General features: G+C 49.5%; 5 protein-coding genes across 5 annotated transcripts; 1 reads left to right on the top strand and 4 right to left on the bottom strand.

The window, feature by feature from the left end:
- Positions 1-900: 900 nt before the first annotated feature.
- On the bottom strand, positions 901-6228 carry B0H65DRAFT_324901 (armadillo-type protein). The gene is made up of 3 exons (XM_062823456.1): positions 5931-6228; positions 4888-5862; positions 901-4836 (listed from the first exon to the last, which is right to left on the bottom strand). Exons 2-3 carry the CDS (start codon positions 5767-5769, stop codon positions 958-960), a joined length of 4761 nt encoding a protein of 1586 aa, XP_062677956.1. The 5' UTR covers positions 5770-5862; positions 5931-6228; the 3' UTR covers positions 901-957.
- Positions 6229-10569: 4341 nt separating this feature from the next.
- B0H65DRAFT_324805 (uncharacterized protein) lies at positions 10570-11370 on the bottom strand. The gene is made up of 2 exons (XM_062823455.1): positions 10947-11370; positions 10570-10870 (listed from the first exon to the last, which is right to left on the bottom strand). The coding sequence occupies exons 1-2, from the start codon at positions 11148-11150 to the stop codon at positions 10625-10627; spliced, it is 450 nt and encodes a 149-aa protein (XP_062677955.1). The 5' UTR covers positions 11151-11370; the 3' UTR covers positions 10570-10624.
- Positions 11371-11590: 220 nt separating this feature from the next.
- Positions 11591-12604, bottom strand: B0H65DRAFT_435462 (peptidase S8/S53 domain-containing protein; the record flags this gene model as incomplete). Its single annotated transcript, XM_062825192.1, has 2 exons — positions 11591-12235; positions 12383-12604. Coding segments are annotated over 2 exons (867 nt in total), but the record flags the coding sequence as incomplete, so codon positions are not given.
- A 1197-nt stretch (positions 12605-13801) lies between these two features.
- Positions 13802-14817, top strand: B0H65DRAFT_479142 (uncharacterized protein). The gene has a single exon (XM_062827516.1). The coding sequence runs from the start codon at positions 13946-13948 to the stop codon at positions 14666-14668; it is 723 nt and encodes a 240-aa protein (XP_062677953.1). The 5' UTR covers positions 13802-13945; the 3' UTR covers positions 14669-14817.
- Positions 14818-15636: 819 nt separating this feature from the next.
- On the bottom strand, positions 15637-17805 carry B0H65DRAFT_434724 (uncharacterized protein; the record flags this gene model as incomplete). Its single annotated transcript, XM_062825149.1, has 2 exons — positions 15637-16460; positions 16665-17805. 2 exons carry the CDS (start codon positions 17803-17805, stop codon positions 15637-15639), a joined length of 1965 nt encoding a protein of 654 aa, XP_062677952.1.
- Between the last annotated feature and the right edge of the window lie 1361 nt (positions 17806-19166).

Here is a 19166-nt window from a genome sequence, read left to right as displayed (position 1 = left end):
AAGCTCAATCTTGTGGTTGATCTTTTCTTTAAGCTCTGGGAGGGTATCTGAGTCTTTCTTGCTGAAAACATTGATGCGATCCCAGTGTTTCTTCGGCAACTTCTCCATCACCATGTGACGAACCGTTACAAGCACAGGAGTATATCGCTGGGAATAAGAACAACGGTTGCAGTAGCCAAAAGGTACTGATTGATTGTAGAAACTAGTTGCTTGCTGAAGAGCCAGTATCTAAAGAGGCCTGGGAAGGCCGTCTTTATATACCGGTCTTCATGGACTCGAACCTTCATCTCGGGTCCCCGGGGACCCGGGCCATGGACCCCTCCCTTCGGGTCCTCTCCCTTCGGGTCCTCTTTCTTCAGGTCCTCCCTTCGGGTCCTCCCTTCGGGGTCCTCTCCTTTCGGGTCCAACCTGGTTGGTCTGTTGGTTCTATCTGATCTAGCTTACATAAGTAATCCCTGATTAGATCGTAACACCCGAGATGAAGGTTCGGGTCCATGAAGGCCGGTATATAAAGACAGCCTTCCCAAGCCTCTTTAGATACTAGCTCTTCAGCAAGCAACCAACTGATACAATCGACCAGTACCTTTTAGCTACTACCACCGTTGCTACTCTTTGTTCCCAGCGATATACTCCTGTGCTTGTAATGGTTCGTCACACGTCAGCCGCCAGCATATGTAGGTATAGTAGCCAGGACGAGATCCTTGGGTATTGGAGATTCGGCCCTAAAAGCCTATATGGGAACGGTTCCAAACTACTAAGAACGAAACGATCCGATCGCAAGCTCAATGTACCCGAATGACCCACAGCTATAAAAAGGACAAGAAGACCCAGATAGCCAGATAATTGTGCAGTAAGCAATAAAGGTTGTTCATCACCGAGAATAGTATCTATAATTCGTAAGCGATACTCATTTTATACGTTTTGGCTATACCGAACAACACCTGATAGTCTTTACCTTCAGCTATCCCATTTAGGCAGATCAGACCTGCCGTTCGTCACACCCGTAGATGGAATCCCTTGCCTTGCTCTCGTCACCATGTTCATAAACTCCTTTCCATCATCAATGCTAGTACTTCCGACCCATTCTGGCATGTTAACGCAAGATTTCATATCTATAACATACCAACTCCACTGCTCATCAAAGCTACCTCGCAAGAAAAATTTGAATAATGGTTCAACAAACTTCCCATTAAGAAGGGTAGTATAAAATTCCTTATATCTTCTTAATAGAGCCTCTGCTAAGTCGCCTACACGTTCGGATTCCAGTAACAATGCTAGGGCCGTAAGAACGCCGTTAGATAAACTGGACTGAGCTTGCAAGACACGTAAGGCAGCCAGTCTAACTCTCGTGTCCTCGTCTCCTAAACGTGCTACTACAGCCATAAGGAGCTCATCGGATAAGCTAGACTGGGCTTGCAAGACAACTAAGGCAGCCCGTCTAACATCCAAGTCCTCGTCTCCTAAATGTGCTATTACAGCCGTAAGGAGCTCGCCGGATAAGCTAGACTGGGCTTGCAAGACATCTGAGGCAGCCCATCTAACCTCCCAGTCCTTGTCTCCTAAACGTGCTACTACAGCCATAAGGAGCTCATCGGATAAGCTAGACTGGGCTTGCAAGACAACTAAGGCAGCCCGTCTAACATCCCGGTCCTCGTCTCCTAGACGTGCTACTACAGCCGTAAGGCGCTCATTGGATAAGCTAGACTGGGCTTGCAAGACACGTAAGGCAGCCAGTCTAACATTCGAGTCCCCGTCTCCTAAACGTGCTACTACAGCCGTAAGGCGCTCATTGGATAAGCTAGACTGGGCTTGCAAGACACCTAAGGCAGCCAGTCTAACATTCGAGTCCCCGTCTCCTAAACGTGCTACTACAGCCGTAAGGCGCTCATTGGATAAGCTAGACTGGGCTTGCAAGACACCTAAGGCAGCCAGTCTAACATCCCGGTCCTCGTCTCCTAGACGTGCTATTACAGCCGTAAGGAGCTCATCGGATAAGCTGGACTGGGCTTGCAAGACAACTAAGGCAGCCAGTCTAACATTCGAGTCCTCGTCTCCTAGACGTGCTATTACAGCCGTAAGGCGCTCGTCGGATAAGCTGGACTGAGCTTGCAAGACACGTAAGGCAGCCAGTGTAACCTTCCTGTTCTTGTCTCCTAGACGTGCTATTACAGCTGTAGGGCGCTCGTCGGATAAGCTAGACTGGGCTTGCAAGACACCTAAGGCAGCCCGTCTAACATCCCAGTCTTCGTCTCCTAGACGTGCTATTACAGCTGTAGGGCGCTTATCGGATAAGCTAGACTGGGCTTGCAAGACATCTGAGGCAGCCAGTGTAACCTTCCTGTTCTTGTCTCCTAGACGTGCTATTACAGCCGTAAGGAGCTCGTCGGATAAGCTGGACTGGGCTTGCAAGACACCTAAGGCAGCCAGTCTAACCTCCCAGTCCTCGTCTCCTAAACGTGCTATTACAGCCGTAAGGAGCTCGCCGGATAAGCTAGACTGGGCTTGCAAGACACCTGAGGCAGCCCATCTAACCTCACAGTCCTCGTCTCCTAAACGTGCTATTACAGCCGTAAGGAGCTCATCGGATAAGCTGGACTGGGCTTGCAAGACACGTAAGGCAGCCCATCTAACCTCACAGTCCTCGTCTCCTAAACGTGCTATTACAACCGTAAGGCGCTCGTCGGATAAGCTGGACTGGGCTTGCAAGACACCTAAGGCAGCCAGTCTAACATCCCAGTCCTCGTCTCCTAAACGTGCTACTACAGCCGTAAGGAGCTCGTCGGATAAGCTGGACTGGGCTTGCAAGGCCAGTAAGACATCCCTTTTCCCGGTTATAAATTCGCCGTCTTCTAGCCAAGAAGTAACCAGAATGACGATGGGTGGCGGGATCGTTGGTCGTGTTGCTACCCACTTCAAAATTGTGAACTTTTCATCGATCCCTACTTCCTGCAAGGTTTCCAACAAAGCTGACTCTGGAAATTCCACCTCGCTTGCTAGACGTGTTTTGCCTGTGAATTTATATTCAAAGAGTAACCACTCTTTTAGCTTGACTTCCAGCCTCTTTCGCAGTGACATCTCCGTTGACACTTCGCTCAAACAATGTATAACCAGCCGTTGGTGCGTAGGACCTAACAAATCATGCGGTTCGTCCTCGATCGCTTGGAAAAACTTCTCTGCCTTGCCTTCGGCATCAAAAAAGCCGGCAACAAAGCGCCATAGGATGTCGTAACGGGCTGTGTATTTGTTCTCGCCAAGAAACTGGATAGCCTCGATGAAAGTAATATTTTCATTCTTCTGACCATTGAGTGCCAGGCATTTGAGGCGCTTGTTAGCCTTCCATTGCCGTACAAAATACCTAGCCGCAAAGTACTCTTGGTAGGTCAGATGTAGAAAGTGATAGGTTCGGTAGCTGGTTTCCATCAAATCTGATGTTCGGAGAAAGGAGAGGTGCGGCATGGTCTTACTGGGTAAGAAACCGGGTAAGATGTCGGCAAAGTGGTACAATATTTGGTCGAGATGTCTTGAGTCGAATTCAATTGTATCATTCTGCAACCCGGTAAAAGCAAGGATCTCTAGAAGTAAAATCTCGGTTGAAACGAGATTTTCAATTTCGGTCCAACCAGACTCTTGGATGTAAGCTGCTTCCACTAGCTCGTTGTCGTGCTTCTTGCCTAACCGTAGGATATCCTTCTTCCATAGACTTTGATCGATGGCTTGGTAAACATCCGTCATGGTGTTAAGTTTGGAGCTGGAATTAATACTTCCGTTCCAGGCGAAACAAAGCGCATCTAGCTGGATTGGGATCCGCATAAGGCCTTGGAGAAGGCTGCGAGCGTTTAGGAATGACTGAACGCGGACAGCTGTGTCTGAGTATTCGGTGAAAACCTTGTTGATATAAGCCTCCACTTGGTTTGGATAGAACCCGATCGTTTCCAATTCGAGATGCAGGCCAGCCAGAGGCTTGCCGTACGGCCGGGAGGTGATGATGACGTTCGGCTGGTCTAGCAACACATCAAGGAAGCTAGACATACCGCCTTCGCTCAAGCCTTGCGATACCTCATCTAGCCCATCAAGGAGAAATAAAGTCCTGCTCCTCTTCTCCGGTGCATCAAGCAATGTGTTGTATAATGCTTGGGCAAGGTCCTCTCTGCAATTCGCCATGGAGAAATATTCATGAATAAAGAGGTCGGTAAAGCGGTAATCAGCCCGGCGTCTGTCTTCCAGCTTCAGATTTCGCAGAGGTACCCAGAGTACGCGGTCGAATAATTCAGTCCATTTGGGCAATTCGCCATGCATGAAGGAATAGACAATCTTCTTACAAAGAGTAGTCTTCCCTACACCAGCGCGTCCTCGAATCAATATTCGTCTTGGTTGTATCTTGCGACCGTTAGGTTCTTCGCGTTCCTTGAAAAGCGATGGTAAATCGACTTGAATTGTTGCATTTGGCGTTTCCACTTTCAATCGAGCGGTGAGTGAAAACGGGGAAGATTGCGACACCGACTCTTCTTCTGATTTCTTTTTCGAACGGTCTTTATCTTCGCCGGTCCGCTCTATAATGGAGAGATTGATGTAACACTGATCCATCGGCAGTTTCGTGCCTGAGAGCCGCTCAATGTTGAGCCTATCCTTAGTATAGCACTTCTCACGTATCCAGGCATCTGCTTGCGCGAGGGGCGTTCCTTCACGGATCGTTCCAATAAAGTCTTTGATTTTTCCAGCAACCTTCTTGTAATCTTCGCATTCACGGCTGCCGAACTTGTTCATCAGACCATGAGTCCGATCGAGTGGTAGTGGCTCTAAGACGATGTCTAGTGTTGCTGAGGACCTCCCAACCAGCTGGCAAGCGTTAGTTATAGCGCGGGGATACTAGTATTTAAGATTTCTTACCGGTTTTCCTTTGAAGAACAAAGTAGGTAACCAAGGGAATATCTTGCGCCACAGACTCGTCATTCCGAGTTCATAAAAGTTGAATACTAGAAAGGGCCAGTTCGGATGCTGACAGAATCGTGTGAACTTGCGTACGAGTGCTTCAAGATCAAAGGTCGATCCTTTCACACTATCGAGTAGCTTGCTCACTTTTCGGTCGCGGATTAATGCCCATGCGGTCAGACCTGGATCTGCCCAGTGAGCTACCTCTTGGAACGAAGTCCCTCGGAACGGGGTAGCGAGGAATATAATGCCACGTGTTGCTTTCCTGAGGCAATAACAGCTCGTGGTGCATTCATGATCGGCGGCGGTTGTGAGAGCCCTCATTAAGATGATCCCCCCAAGACAAGAAGCGATAAAGAGGATTGGTCTGTCTTTTGTCTTGTTCTTTGCCAAGAGTTCTCTGTCGATGCCATCAATTAGGAGCGTAACGATCTCGCCATCAAGCTTCGGGACTAAATCTGACGGTTGAAGTAGGTCGGCAGGCCAGTCCAGTGTAAAGATACGTGCCTTTTCTACGTCGACCGGGAGCAAATCGGCTAGCCAATTGACGCCGTTGGGATTCCGCCGATCCCGCCATGTCCACGTATCCGGTGATTTTGTATCGAGGCCATGGATAGCAATAATGTCAATGTCGGTGTCTCCATTGTCCTTGTTGACTTGATTGAGATGGAAGCCTCGCTGCGTGGATCGTGTAGAATCTGAAGCAGGCTTCGTTGGAGACGACGGTGCGGTACCGGAACCCGCTGGCGCATAGAACCAAAGCCAAGCGGCGGTCGCACAGACAAAAAGACATAAGACAGTGGTCCATACCACCAAAGAAATGCCTTCATTAACGTCCATGGTAATCAAGGTTCGGCTACCGGGAGAGGAGCTTGTACGGCCACGACTGAGAATGGTACTAGTATACCCGTACGGCGGATATTGCGTATTGCCCTTTGACAAACGTTAGCGGGGTTACTCCCAAGTGGATATTGCTTTAGCCTTTGTGTTTAATAGCGTACATAAAATGTTTGATAGCGCAGATGAAGTGTTTGATACCGATCGCTTCTCGTAGGCAGAGGCTCAAATGCTTGGTGTTAAAAGTCGATATCTCGATCTGAGGGGTTAGATATGAGGGGTTTGGTGCCCAAGGTGTTGACTTGGCTTATGTGCTAGGCAGGAGCCTTTGATTGGGTGTATCTGACCATTGAGACTAGCTCGGTTAGGTACACTTTTGGTTAGCCTATCAACGGCGCTAGCGATTTGAGACGGAGAGGATTGGTTGTGCCCTATGGGGCATCTGCTGCTGCAGCCGAAATGATAGCGCGATGGGCTTCAGGCAGTAAATTAAACTTTAATGGGCTGGAGGTCCTGTTGCGCGGGTAATGGAGGGTATTTGAAGGGGATCTTTTTATTTTTCTTTTGGTATTACGCTCTATCTATATATTTCCTTACTTTTATAAAAGCATCAACCGCGCAGTTGGAGTTCTAGTGCAATTATATAGACGTAGCTACCACCGACTGAAGACGAGAAACGGCACGAAATACCAACGCCGCAAGTACGATCATCATCACCATAAACGCGATAACACTTGAGCCGGACATGGACCAAAATCCCCCATCAAGTCCAAACCGGATAACATCCTCCGACAGTTCCAAACCTCAAATCCAAATGACATACAGAACAGTACGTCCTACCTGTTGGAGGTAACGTGATGAGGCAGCACAAGTGGCAGTGAATGTGGGGGTGAATTTGGTGTATTGATTGACTTGAGAGAGAGAGAGAGAGAACAGAGCGGGGAGGACGAAGTCCGACGTGGTTTATATACAGGGTGGCTATGTGTGGATCGTATCCACTTAGACAGAAGCGCCAAAGAATGTGATGGCTTCAACACTACCAATTGCCATCCTCATCGTTCACTTCCACTTGACGTCCATGTCCTCGCCGAGCACTAACAGCCCATCCTATCAGGTATCATCAACTCCTTTCCAATGTGCGCCCTTCTACCTCCTCCCATCCAACTTTTCAAGCAACGACACGTTGTGGTCGCTGACCGCCACCTTCCCCCAACTTGAGCTTCACTCTCCTCAGTTTCCAAACACAAGCGGGATCACTCTAGGCGACAGTCCGGTACTGTTATCCATCAAGTGTTGACGACACTCCTCAACGCCCCTCATCTGTTCGACCATCTCTGGTCTGCAACGACACCCGTGCGAAAATGTCCGGGGTGGACATCATCAGTCTCGTATCCAGCATCATAGCTATCATCGACGCAGCCATAAAGGTTGCCAACGCCTGCCATGATGTTAACGGACTGCCTGAAGGAATGAGGGAAGCGCGTGTTCGGCTACCACTGGTGGCGAACACGCTCAAGCGGGTTAGAAGCGGCATAGAGGTTAGCGAGGATAAGGGGTCCCAGGTGCCTCCTCCGTAGTTAACCATAGTAGTCTGCCATCGCCGTAACAGATTATAGGCACGGTACAAGGGCAGCGTTTATCGAATTCCACTTTCCCGACGCCAGGCTGTGCCTTGCATTACGTCCGAGAGAATGGGTCCATATTGGCCCAGCCGCATTTGACCTTCTAGGCTCGAGAGGTATCATTACTGCATTCTTATATGGCTACTTCTTCGGCCATGGGTTGAGCAAGGGGGATTTGGAGCTCAGATTGGCCTCAAACTGGTCTTCGTTTGTAATCACTGATAATGACCAGGGTTTATTACGCCACGAAAGCCTCTTTTCTGTCTCTATCCGTCTATTCTTATGCCTCTATCCGTCTCCTTCGAGCTCCCAAAGACTGGAAGAGATAAGAGGGCAACCCCCTACGGCACCTGTCCGCTCAAAGCCTCCCGAACCTTACCCTTCCTTCCCCTGCCTTCAACCCCCTATCTTCTTCCTCCCTCTTCCTCCCTCTTCCCCTAACTTGCTCTTCCTCTAACTTGCTCTTCCTCTCTCTATCTTTCCTCATCTATTATCATGGCACCTCGTCAGCTGGCCTGTATGTACAAACTGCGGGATCGAATCAATCAACTGGATTCAATCCCAACCAGGTACCGCAGCCTATTGGAGCATCGTCTGGTTATTGCGTGCAGTGAATTCAAGCGCCAGGACACGAGAGACTGACAGCCTCGCAAAGTCATTCGGCGTTGGTCCCGACTACTCCTTCTCCTCATTTTCACTGCCAATGCTCGCCAAAGCCAGACAATGGCGGCTATCAAAAGCTTATTTCACTGCCTCAGAAAGGCGCAACACATTCTCTTCTCTCTCGTTGGACTGGCGACGTCCTTTACATCAAGCCTGATGTCAGCGTGCCACATCAACTTTTCGTCTTTCAAGGATCAAATGCAGCTTTGATGCTGCAATGGAGGACATGCCAAAAAGGCAACCAGAAGGTTCACTTCGGGTAGCGTTTGTTTTGATATCAAGGCTTCCAGCCTCGCTTCGAGCCAAGCCCCATGCAAGTATGCCAGGGGGCCGGGGGTGCTGACACGGGCCCCTGCCCAGGCTTAAAGCCATCCCACCCTAGCTGCCGGCTTCTGATCCTAGAGCTGTGGTTGCCTTGTCGCTCTCAACGCCGCCGTCACCTTGTTGCGCAGCCCTGGCATGCAGCTCTCTCAGCCAATCGACTCGTCTACTGACCGAGTGCAATCTTGGCAGTGTCAGGACAGTCAACTTTTCTCGTAATCCGCCCAATTATATTCATCATTTTAGCGCCGCCTCCCCACTTACCGTCTTGCCTCCGTCCGAACGATATGGATATGGGAGGTGGTGGTTCAGTTTTTTGACCCTACCACGTGATCAAAAGACCCGTTTCCTGTCCTTCCCACTCCCATAGGCAAGCCGACATATCGGTGGCTTATCTATGGGAGGAAGTTTTGACAGGGGTTTGGATGACTCAGCAACACCCTCTGCCGGGATATGAATGTTAGGGTGAGTACGTCGATCCTACAGAAAGTAGGGAGGTTAGCGGCTGGGCACTTTTCTGTAGGTGCCACGCTGTGGCCAAAGTCAAAAACTAACCTTTCATAGAAGCGTTTCCAGAAGCGTTTTCATCCCATCACTCACGCCAAGCTCACCAAATACACCGTTTCCACCTACTCACGCCAAGCACGGCTAAGGCTATGAGGCAGGCTAGCACGTTGAAGGTTAATTCTATATTAGGCTTCGATACCATGGTTCTATGGGAGCACACGGTGACCTTTATTCTCCAGCGGCGCGGGCATAAAGTTGTAGAACTCGCTGTCCTGTTCTGGGTTATCACAACCAAGTGCAAAGCCGTAGGCGGAATTCTGAACCAGAGATGTCGGAGTGGCAGTAACGACCATTCACAAGACTGAGCTTCTTCCCATCAGTTAGCATGGTTAATCCAGAAAGAGGGATAGCATTTCGTCACCCATACGAGCCGAATTACTCCCTAGTGTGAAGTCAGTCTTGGAGTACCTTCTGTCATGGGGCTGGCGCCCAGTACTGGCATCTGGCATATCGTTGGCCAGACGACTGACGCCAAAGACCTCTGGCATCCCAGTGACCACAGTGACCATGGCTCGTCCAGACCGGGCGGCTGCCTCAGGCAGTCAGGCACCCATGGAGTCACGTGCACACGCGCAACCTCTTGAGGACGGGTGGCCGGGTCTGCCCTGCGGGCCTCTCTCTTTCTCCCTTTTTCTCTTCGTAGAACCTTAATTGACCCTTCTGGCCAGCACCTGCGTACTGCTCTGCTGTCCCCTCACACCTTCAACACCCAGTCAGTGGTATAAAGCCGCATGTTAAACCGCGATCCCCCGCATCTAGACTAGGGAAGACCATGTAGCTGTGGCGACGCTACTACAAGTGTGTTGGCTCTCCCAAACACCACCAAGGAAGAGACCACTTATCCGATCGTGGAGAATCGAGGCCTCTACCATTGTACCAAGCTTGGCCATGACTGGGCAGTCACGGGTTAATCCCGTGGCATCTGGACCGCACAGGCACCTACAAAAGGAGAATCAAGGGATGGAATAGTCTTACTTCGTAATGAAATACGTCATCTTGACAACAGTAGAAGGTTACCAGAATTTACAAAATTCCTATAAATTTGCCTATCCTCCCAGACACTTCTGGTGGCACGCTACAAAAATGAAATAAAGGAAAAGCAATAGAGAAAGATATGGAATTCATTATATGTCTTGCGAGAAACCAATAAACTAAACTCGTCCTAACTCGGTACCGATAGATATCATCCGTTCCTGGAGGTCATGTGGTGGGCTAGGCATACATTATCCTGGCTGCCTCATCGTCAACCTTCACAAACCCGAAACAGATCCTTGGCTACTTGTTGCAGGAACTTGTAAAGTCACTACATTGCGTAACAGCTAAGTCACCTTACTACAACGCAATTTCCAACTTTATGTTCAGCCTTCCGTCGATTCAGATGGCGTGGTCAAGAGCGGGCAGGGGGAAGAAACAGACGAAGGGAAGGGCGAGGCGTATCTATGTGCCTTGGTGGCGCCCTCGCTGCTGCCTGGGTCGTATGGGATCAGTCTGTGGCGGCAGGTGGTGGTCAGAGTGGACGAGATGGAGGCCGAGGTGTTGCTTGAGTGGGACGAGGCGACACGGTATTATTACATGACTGTTTAGGTGAGATGGGAAACCCCGGTATATTCTTGTTGGATGGTCCGGATCAAAAGGAGGCTACGAAAGAGAGAAGCGTGGAGGTCTAAGCAATGCATCTCATGGTCTCAGCAGTTCCCGCCCGCACACCCGATCGAGTCAACCCCCTGCAGATGGCGGTGCAACTCGGCAAACTGCGCCTCATTCTTGAACACCGTCTCCTCCACCCTCTCTAGCGCCTGGGGATACTCTGCCTGGAGCAGTTCCCTCGACTGCTTGCGTGCCTTGGCCACGGCCTCGGGGGCAAACTTGTCCTGGATGAGCTTTGCAAAGATGGCGTTGAATTGGGCGCTTATTTCTTGTGGAAGAGCATCCTGAATCCCGTTCAGCGTACTGATTGTGCGGTGCCACAGGTTCATCACGGGAAAAGAAGAAAGGGGCAATCCTTACCTGCAAATAGCTGCCGAAATCCAGGCTCGGCACCCACCACTTCTGTTCGAGCTTGAGATCGGCCGAGGGGTCTTGCTTTTGCAGCTCCTCCACCCGCGCGGTCATTGCGGCTAGCTGCTCCTCGCGCGAAGGCAGCTTTTGCTCAGAATTCGCGGCGCAGCTGGAGGGCACGTCCGCCGCGCCGCTGGTTGTCGGGGCACTCATGTTGTTAAGGGGGGGCCAGCAGATGGCTAGGGGAATCCGTCTTTGGCGAGCGCAGGAGGAATCAGGCGGATGGGATGACGTTGCTGGGATAAAGGATGGCAAGGAACTGGCGAGAAACAAAAGGGGACGACACGAGGCCAAGCGGGGAGGGTGCTGAGCACTCTATATGCTAGAGTCACCCCTCTGGTTGCATGTGGCAGTGTGGCACAGGGCGGGTGAGCATTCTGCCTATTGGCCAGAAGTTCGTTTGCAAAATGCCAACAAGCTCGGGGGCACATGGTAAGGTACATGGCACAACCAGGTACCTGGACTATCGCTAAGCACATACATGCAAGCCGGAAGCAGATCTTGGATCTCCCACACCCCCGCCCACGGCCCACCACCCACCAAGAAACGACCGCCCAACGGGTCTCTTCTGAGTCTACCCAACCGAGCCAACTTCATGGCAAACGGAGGTACAACTCCTTCAGCTTCTCAAAGTCCGGCGTTCCCAACCCAGTCACAGCATCCCACGCCCGCCTGGCGGGGAACGCCTCGCCGACTCCGCACCCGTGATTCTTGCCCAGCTGCACATCGCGCAGCACGCCCGCCTTCCGCGCAGCGGCAGAATACAGCACAGGGTTGAGAAACCCGACGGTGCTCTTGCCGGCGTGCAACCGCGCGTCGTTGATCTTGGCCACCATGGCGGCGACGACGGGCGTCGACGCCGACGTGCCCGACACGGCGCGGTACCCGCCGTGCAGCGCGACCAGAAAGCTCCGCGCCATGGCCGAGATGTCCGGGTAGCCCCTGCCCGAGCCGTTGAAGTAGCCCTGCCGCGCCAGCTCGGCGGCGCCCGGCGCGGAGGCCAGGTACTCGCGCGTCAGGTTGCCCTGGTACCACGGCGCCGGGAAGAGGCGGCTGAAGCCGCCGCCGGACGACACGGTGCTGTTGTCGTCGAGCGCCGTCTCGCCCGGGAACGACGACGACGGCACGCCACTACTAGCCGTCGTGCTGCTGCCGTTGGAGACGACGGGCAGGAACTGCGTGCCGCCGACCGACGTGACCCACGGGCACGAGGCGGGGAAGACGGACGCAAAAAACCCCTCGCCGGCCGTGCTGTTCCTGGGGTCGTCCCGGTCGATACAGTAGGCCAGCTGGTCGGCGGGCCCGCGGTCGGCCGAGCCCGTCAGCACCTTCACGCCCTGCAGGCCCAGCTTGAGGAACTCGAGGCACTGGCGGTGGGCGTACACGTCCGAGTACCAGGCCTCGTTCCACGCGTACATGATGGCGACGACGCGCGGCGGGACGTGCGTGCCGCAGTCGCTCGCGTTGTAACCCCCCGGCGCCGGGTCCGGGTACACGGGGTCGAACTGCGGGTCCAGGCCGGTGCGGCAGTAGTGCGCGTTGAAGGCGGCCAGCATGATGTTGAGGTTGCCCTGCACCACCAAGTCGCCCACCTGGATGTTGGTCAAAAAGATAGAAGGGGTATATATAGTTGTCTTTGACGATAGAAGCTGGTTTTTAAATTTAAACTTTATGTTTTACTCATTGTATTGGCCCATTACATCTTCTCTCCATACGAACACTAGCACTATGAATAACCCTGCAGATCTATAAATGTTCGAGGATTTAAATCCTGAAGCTTTCTTACTTCCTCCACCACCACAATTAACGTGGTTGCCAACACTGTTCGATCCAATTGATTCGGCGTGTCCACATTGTAAAAGGTATTTCTTCCTACTATATTATATTACCTTTACTCAACTAACAAACATAGACATTTTGACAACATCGTTGTCAAACTTGAGACTTTAATATTAGAATTAATCAGAAGCGCAAGAATCGAACGTCGTTTAGAAAAAATGGATAGGGATCAGGAAAGAGATAAACGGTTGGAGGTTCTTAAAAACGACATCATGAGGATCTCTAAGATATCCGAAACGGCATTGGAATCTATAAATACTGTAGCTTCTAGTTTGGAGAGCGTTTCTGTCAACGTTACAGAGCTTTTAAAAAATACAGCGTAAATTGATAGACGATGAGTCTAAGTAAACGCCTCCCATCACTACCAAAGACAAACATAAATCGTAATAAAAAAGATGAAATAACTTATACACATTACTAGAATAAGAAAATCAACAACTTAAACTTCAAAATCAAAGGTTATTACACGAGCTGAATCAGTTAGAGTCGTCTTATTTACTACCACGCCGGAATCTTGCACGGGAATTAAAACAGCGTGACGAAATGGTTACAAATATCGCAACGACAATTATTAACGCATTCCGACAATATCAAACTATAGTAACCACGAATCCACCGTCGGGGCGTATCTCTGCCGACGATTCAGAAGAGATAAAAATCGGACTAAAACAAGAAGACGCTTGAATTCTTAGCGCGGTAACGAAAGGATCCAATGATGGTCATGGCAGAATTGAATTGCAAATCTCGAATGTAGCGAAAAGGAAACTAGACTTTAAAAGGTGATATACCCCGTAGGTGGCGAAAATAGGGGATAGCCAACTGACAATCCAAAGATAGAATACCACCTCCTACCAGCAACCATATACGTATATATACCCTAACCACCCTCTATTATCCACCTTTAACTACTCAAGCTATCCGGTCTTTTTATTCCTTCTACGACCAATTCTTTATTCTTCAACATGTCTATCACTTGCCAAGTCCGAGACTCTACCAACAGACCGTTAAAGGGAGTTTATGCTACTCTTAAACTCGTCGAACCGCTACATCCAACCGACATATATTTCGGCCAGACCGATGATAATGGTGATATCAGAGATTGGCGTCTCATGAAAGACGAAGACGACGAAAACAAACAAGGAACCCCCATCTGGGGTGTGCCAGGGAGCACTTGGCACATTGTTGTCTGTGTGGAATCCCATAAATTGCTTGGCAACACTTATCCCATCAACAAACCCCACCCGAACTTCTCGGTCACGGCTTCAGCATATCACAGCGTTAACCTCCGCATATCTAGCATGGCATACAAAATACGCCACGGACACGGGATTGTGGAGAGGCGATCCCCTACACCTTATCCTACTTTGGAATATCCTCAACAACACCACATATATCCTACGGCCATGGTGGATTTGCCAGAAGCGCTCCCGGATTTGGACGACACAGTTAGTTCGATTATGACTCTAGATTCTGATGGAGCCAGCTCGGATTCCTTCACGCCCAACTTCTCCACGCCCAACTTTTTGGGACCCGACTTTTCGGCTCCAGTTAATCCCATGCTACCTTTGATTCGGTCCTCGTCCCCTACTTCCCCTACCAGTTCATCTAAACCCCCGCCTAAGTCGGTACTTACGCCTATCCGCCTTACCTCTCCAGATTTTATTTCTCTTCTTGAAGAGAGTCTGAATGATGGTGAAGGGCTGAAGAGTCCTAAAGTCCCAAACAAAGTCTCTCGCAAACGGAAGAGGGATACCCTCGAGAAGGATACCTTCGATGAAGCAGTAGTGGTACTTCGGAGGTCTGAAAGGTTGATAAAAAAGGCTCGGAAATAGTAGGAGAAAGAAGGTGTAGAATACTAGTTTGGAAAATCGTTTCTCTGTTTTTGTAGTAAACTATACTTAGCTGGCCAAAGGTTAACGATAAAAACTACTAGAAAACTCATATTATACTAATATAGTCGAATTTCTTACTTATTTACAAGCAAATTTATAACTTATTTATTAATACAAAATATCTTTGTTTTATTTTCTACTTTTACTTTATAATACGAAAAAGTTTATATAGTGTATAAATATTTCCCTTTAATATTAGAAGTTCATTACAATTAAATTAAACTACTTTGGGGCGTTGCCTGCCACCCCAACCGAATTCAGCGGACATTAGTGTTAGTCACGTGCCATAGTGATAGCAGACTTACCCACATCGACCAAGCGGTTGAGGAACCCTAACCCTAGAGCTGGCTGAGCCAGCTCTAGGGTTAGGGTTCTGACCGCCATATCTAGAAACACAGCTCCCCACAATCACTATCCGCTACATTTCCGCACCTCTCGAAGGATTGATTGATTAAAGAGATGCGAGAAAAGAACGAGCAAACGCCATTTCTCAGCCCGGAACAGGAACCTGTCCCAACTTTTCTCTTGTGCCTACGTATGAAACGAGTTAGAAGGAGAATATTCAACACCTTATGGAGCACCAGACACTTTAATAAGCGGACTATCGGCTTCCGAAGCGAACGTCCGAGTTGTCGGAGTTGGATTTATTTTACTAGAAGGCGACCACAACCAAGCACATCCTTGGCATCTTTTCATTACGCGATTCTATGGATCAATTGCGTTCACGATGGTGTTTATGGCACCTATCGTACAAGATTCCCAATGCTGATTTGCGTGTTCGGGATTCGAGTCCCGCTCTGTACCACGGGGGACTTGATTAAGAACAAAAACTGGCAGAAAAAAATAATAATACAGCTACGGTTGATACTGCTTATTTTGAACGCAATGTCCAGCCTTATGAGACTACCCTATATACCATCCTCAGGCTGAATGGGTGTCAGAAACTTAATGAGGTCTTCGTTAGGTAGGTTTTGCAGTTCGCCAAGCTGTCTCCTTTGGAACAATCTTTCTCTGAACTCTCCTTCACCCCAAACAGAGAGTAGAAACTCATTGCCCACCTCACTCAACAACATTAGGCTTTCATACCGAGCAATGGTGGCACGGAAGGTCTCGAGGTCTTTGTTCGAAAACCTCGTCAAAGCTCTTAACGTGAACCCACTACCAAACCCAAGGGGTAAAAAGCAGAGAAGCCCATCGTATCCTTCTACCATCCTCATGATCTTCCGAGCCTGAGATATTTCCGCCGTGAATGCCTTCCGCGCTGCAGGAGTGTCTTCGATGCCACGACCTGCTAACACAGCTGATATACAACTTCCGCTTGCTCGATGTCGATGTTGATTTTCTTTCATGACTTTGGAAAGCCGAAAACTGGCTGACATGCCCAAAACGGTGTACAAAATACTGAGATTTTGTGCTTTTCGTCGTAGATTATCGTAGTGCCTAGCAGTTGACAACTCGTCCGTAGGCTTTCTCGAGGCGAACGAGCTTTTCAATGTGACGTCCGCACTGTCCCAAGCGTATACGATTGACATAAATCGCAAGATCGCACCATTGTCTATCGTTAGGCTTGCGAGTTGACGACCTGATTCGATACCGGTATCGGTATTAGTATCCTTCGTGTTGCTGTCAACTTTGATTTGGGCATCACCGCAACCGACACTGATAGCGGAGTCAGTGTCATTCTCGCTGTTCTGATTGCCATTCTCGTTGTTACCATGCTCTTGGTACTTGTCTTGCCCTTGGCCCTGCTCCTCATCCTGCTCTTCGTTTTCTTCATAGTCCCTCCCTTTAGTATCGTTATTGCCGACAACATTGCTAATATCTCGAGACTGACCAAAATTCTGCCTTTTGCTGTGTAGTAGAAGGGTGGCGTTTAATTTCCGTTTCTTGATGGGGGGCCCATGGGAAAGCTTTTTGAGGTTGCCATGGGACAGACTGTACAACCCGTCTTCTGGACAAACAACCCATCCACGTGGAATTGCCTCTTCACTAAGCAAAGTGAAATTGGTTGCTATAGCAAGAGACGGGGTTTGATTGATAACTGCGTGATATTGTCGTGGTCGTGTTATAACCAGGTCGCCGGGGCCAGCGCGAATGATATCGAACTTGATTCCTTCTTCGAGTAGCCTCTTCGGACTTACCATGATATTCAGATGCCGTACAGACTGGTCGCATTTGTGGAGCGCCCATTTGGTCGCAAGCATCCTTTCAAATTTGGTAGTATCATTCGGGTCGATCATGATCCAGAACTTCCACCCAAAAATATTGAGGTTATAGGAGCGCAATTGGGCATCCTCACAGTGGAAAGCGGTCCCTGAGCCACGCTCGCCCATATGCATGTACAAGGTATTGATTCCAGGGAGGTCGCCGAGTATCGAAAGTGCGCCGGATGGGAAAAGCGAAGCAAGTGGTGTTCCAGAGGTATCAATAGGCCCGACGTAGTAGGGTATGGTGTTTTGAGGAGGAGATTCAACAACGTCCTGAAGGAATTGCTTGGCCTCGTTATCTGTGAGCGGGTTGAGGTCGAAATCGAAATTGATGGAAGTCATTGTTTTCGAGTGAGAAAGGTATAGCCGTGAAAACCCGTCATCGTCCCGATCGTGTTGGACCGCAAATTGATCATGATCCGCCAATGGTAGAGCTCGTTTAGTAAGATTCTTCCAATCGATACCCAAGTCTGCAATGGACACGCAGACTTTCCCACGGAAATGGGGATCTGTTTCGAGTTTGTGAAGGTTGGCGATGAGATTGAGTCCGAGGTCGTCTTTAGTTAATGACTTGAGGGTATGATGTCCGATCTTGTCAAGATTTGGGATAGGATGAGGACCGGTGGTATTGGTTAAGTATCGTATCGATGGTAGGGATATTGAGGATATTGAGGATGTGGTTGTTAATTCGTTGAGCTTGTTGTCGATGCGATTCAATACCTCAAGAACTTGTTGGATGGCGCTAGAGATGACGTCGGTTTGAGTGGAGGAAGAAGAGGGAGTGGATTTTTGCCAATTGGTTTCAGCAAAATTGCAAAGGTGTTGGATTTGGAGTTTGATTGATTCAATTTCGCTCTTAAGCGCCTCCATTTTGAAACGGCTGGGAATTAAGAACGGAAGAAAGGACGATGGTTGTATGTAGTGGGAAGATGCGGAGATGGTGTTGACGTGAAAAGAGTGAAGCAAAGAATTTAGCGACAAGGGTGCCAAGCCTTTTTGTCAGTCCGGACCGATAAAAAGGCTTGACAAACCTGCAAATGTCGCTCCTACCGGTAATAATCAACGCCGCCGCCCCGCCAGTATCCAATGTATCAAGGCTATATAACGAAGGCATAAATGCAACCCCGACCTTGAGCAACTACCTTTATTTGAACGCTCTCATAGGAACTCTTCGGGTCTTAGTTGCTGGAACAGGAGACTTGACTTTCATCTGAAATCATCCGAGCAAATATCATAGTTTGGAGTTGTGATATGGGTGGTGGCCTTTGGGCTTCGCGTGCACTTAAGTCAAGGCAGACAAGTACAAAGTCGGGCTTGTGAATAGGGCACGTGCATACTTTGAGTGGAGTTGGAGGCTGCCGGCTTCAGATCCTAGAGCTGTGGTTGGCTTGCCGCTCTCAACGCCGCCGTCATCCTGTTTCGCAGCCCTGGCATGCAGCTCTCTCAGCCAATCGACTCGTCTACAAAGGTGTTGGCGGCTGCGCCGGCAGTGTGTTGCAAGCCAACCACCATGGTTATGACACGCCAGGATGGAAGGGAAGAGGTGGGCTAATGCAGGCAGATGAAGAAGGTAGGTTAAGGCAGGTACATGAAGGAGGTCCATCATGATCAGTTTGTCGTAGTGGATCACCAAACCGTGATCCAACAAGACAAGAGCGAGAGATTCCCTTGCCACGCTCTCATCAGACTCGGCGACTAACTGCATACACATAACTGGGCCGAGGGACTAGGAACCAATCAGGAATAGTCTTCTGACCGAGTGCAATCTTAGTGTTAGCCGTGTAAAAAATCTAGCCGCAGTGTCAGGACGGTCAACTTTTCTTGTAATCCGCCCAATTATATTAATCTTCTTAGCGCCAGCTCCCCACTCACTATATTGCCTCCGTCCGAACGATATGGATACGAGAGGTTGTTGTTCAGTTTTTTGACCCTACCACGTGATTAAAAGACCCGGTTCATATCCTTCCGACTCCGATAGATAAGCTACCATATCGCCTGACTAGTAGTTGGGTCGGTGACGACCAGCGAATCCCAGGTGCTGTATGTTTTTTTTTTCCAGAAAGTTTTGGCTCAACTTCTTCCTCCTTTTCCTCTTTCTCGTCTTGTCTTCATTCAACCTCCTCTTCTCTTTTCTGGCATATTTTTACAGTCAACCGATCCTCACGACTCCCAAGGCCACAAGTCGCCGGTTTCAACTTTTTCTAGAAAGCTACAAAGTTCGCCACCGAATT

This window comes from Neurospora tetraspora, assembly GCF_033439725.1.
Source record: "Neurospora tetraspora strain CBS 560.94 chromosome Unknown B0H65scaffold_8, whole genome shotgun sequence".
NCBI classification, from domain to species: Eukaryota; Fungi; Ascomycota; class Sordariomycetes; order Sordariales; family Sordariaceae; genus Neurospora; species Neurospora tetraspora.
The sequence above is the reverse complement of the archived record's forward strand: the minus strand, read 5'-3'. Positions and strand labels throughout refer to the sequence as shown.

Excerpts from the sequence above, each read along its gene's own strand:
- B0H65DRAFT_479142 (XM_062827516.1), top strand. The coding sequence starts at position 13,946 with ATGAAAGACGAAGACGACGAAAACAAACAAGGAACCCCCATCTGGGGT.
- B0H65DRAFT_324901 (XM_062823456.1), bottom strand. The coding sequence starts at position 5,769 with ATGGACGTTAATGAAGGCATTTCTTTGGTGGTATGGACCACTGTCTTA. Across the intron at positions 4,837-4,887 it reads TGTTCTTCAAAGGAAAACCG|CTGGTTGGGAGGTCCTCAGC; the intron begins GTAAGAAATCTT and ends AACGCTTGCCAG.
- B0H65DRAFT_324805 (XM_062823455.1), bottom strand. The coding sequence starts at position 11,150 with ATGAGTGCCCCGACAACCAGCGGCGCGGCGGACGTGCCCTCCAGCTGC. Across the intron at positions 10,871-10,946 it reads ATTTCGGCAGCTATTTGCAG|GATGCTCTTCCACAAGAAAT; the intron begins GTAAGGATTGCC and ends AACGGGATTCAG.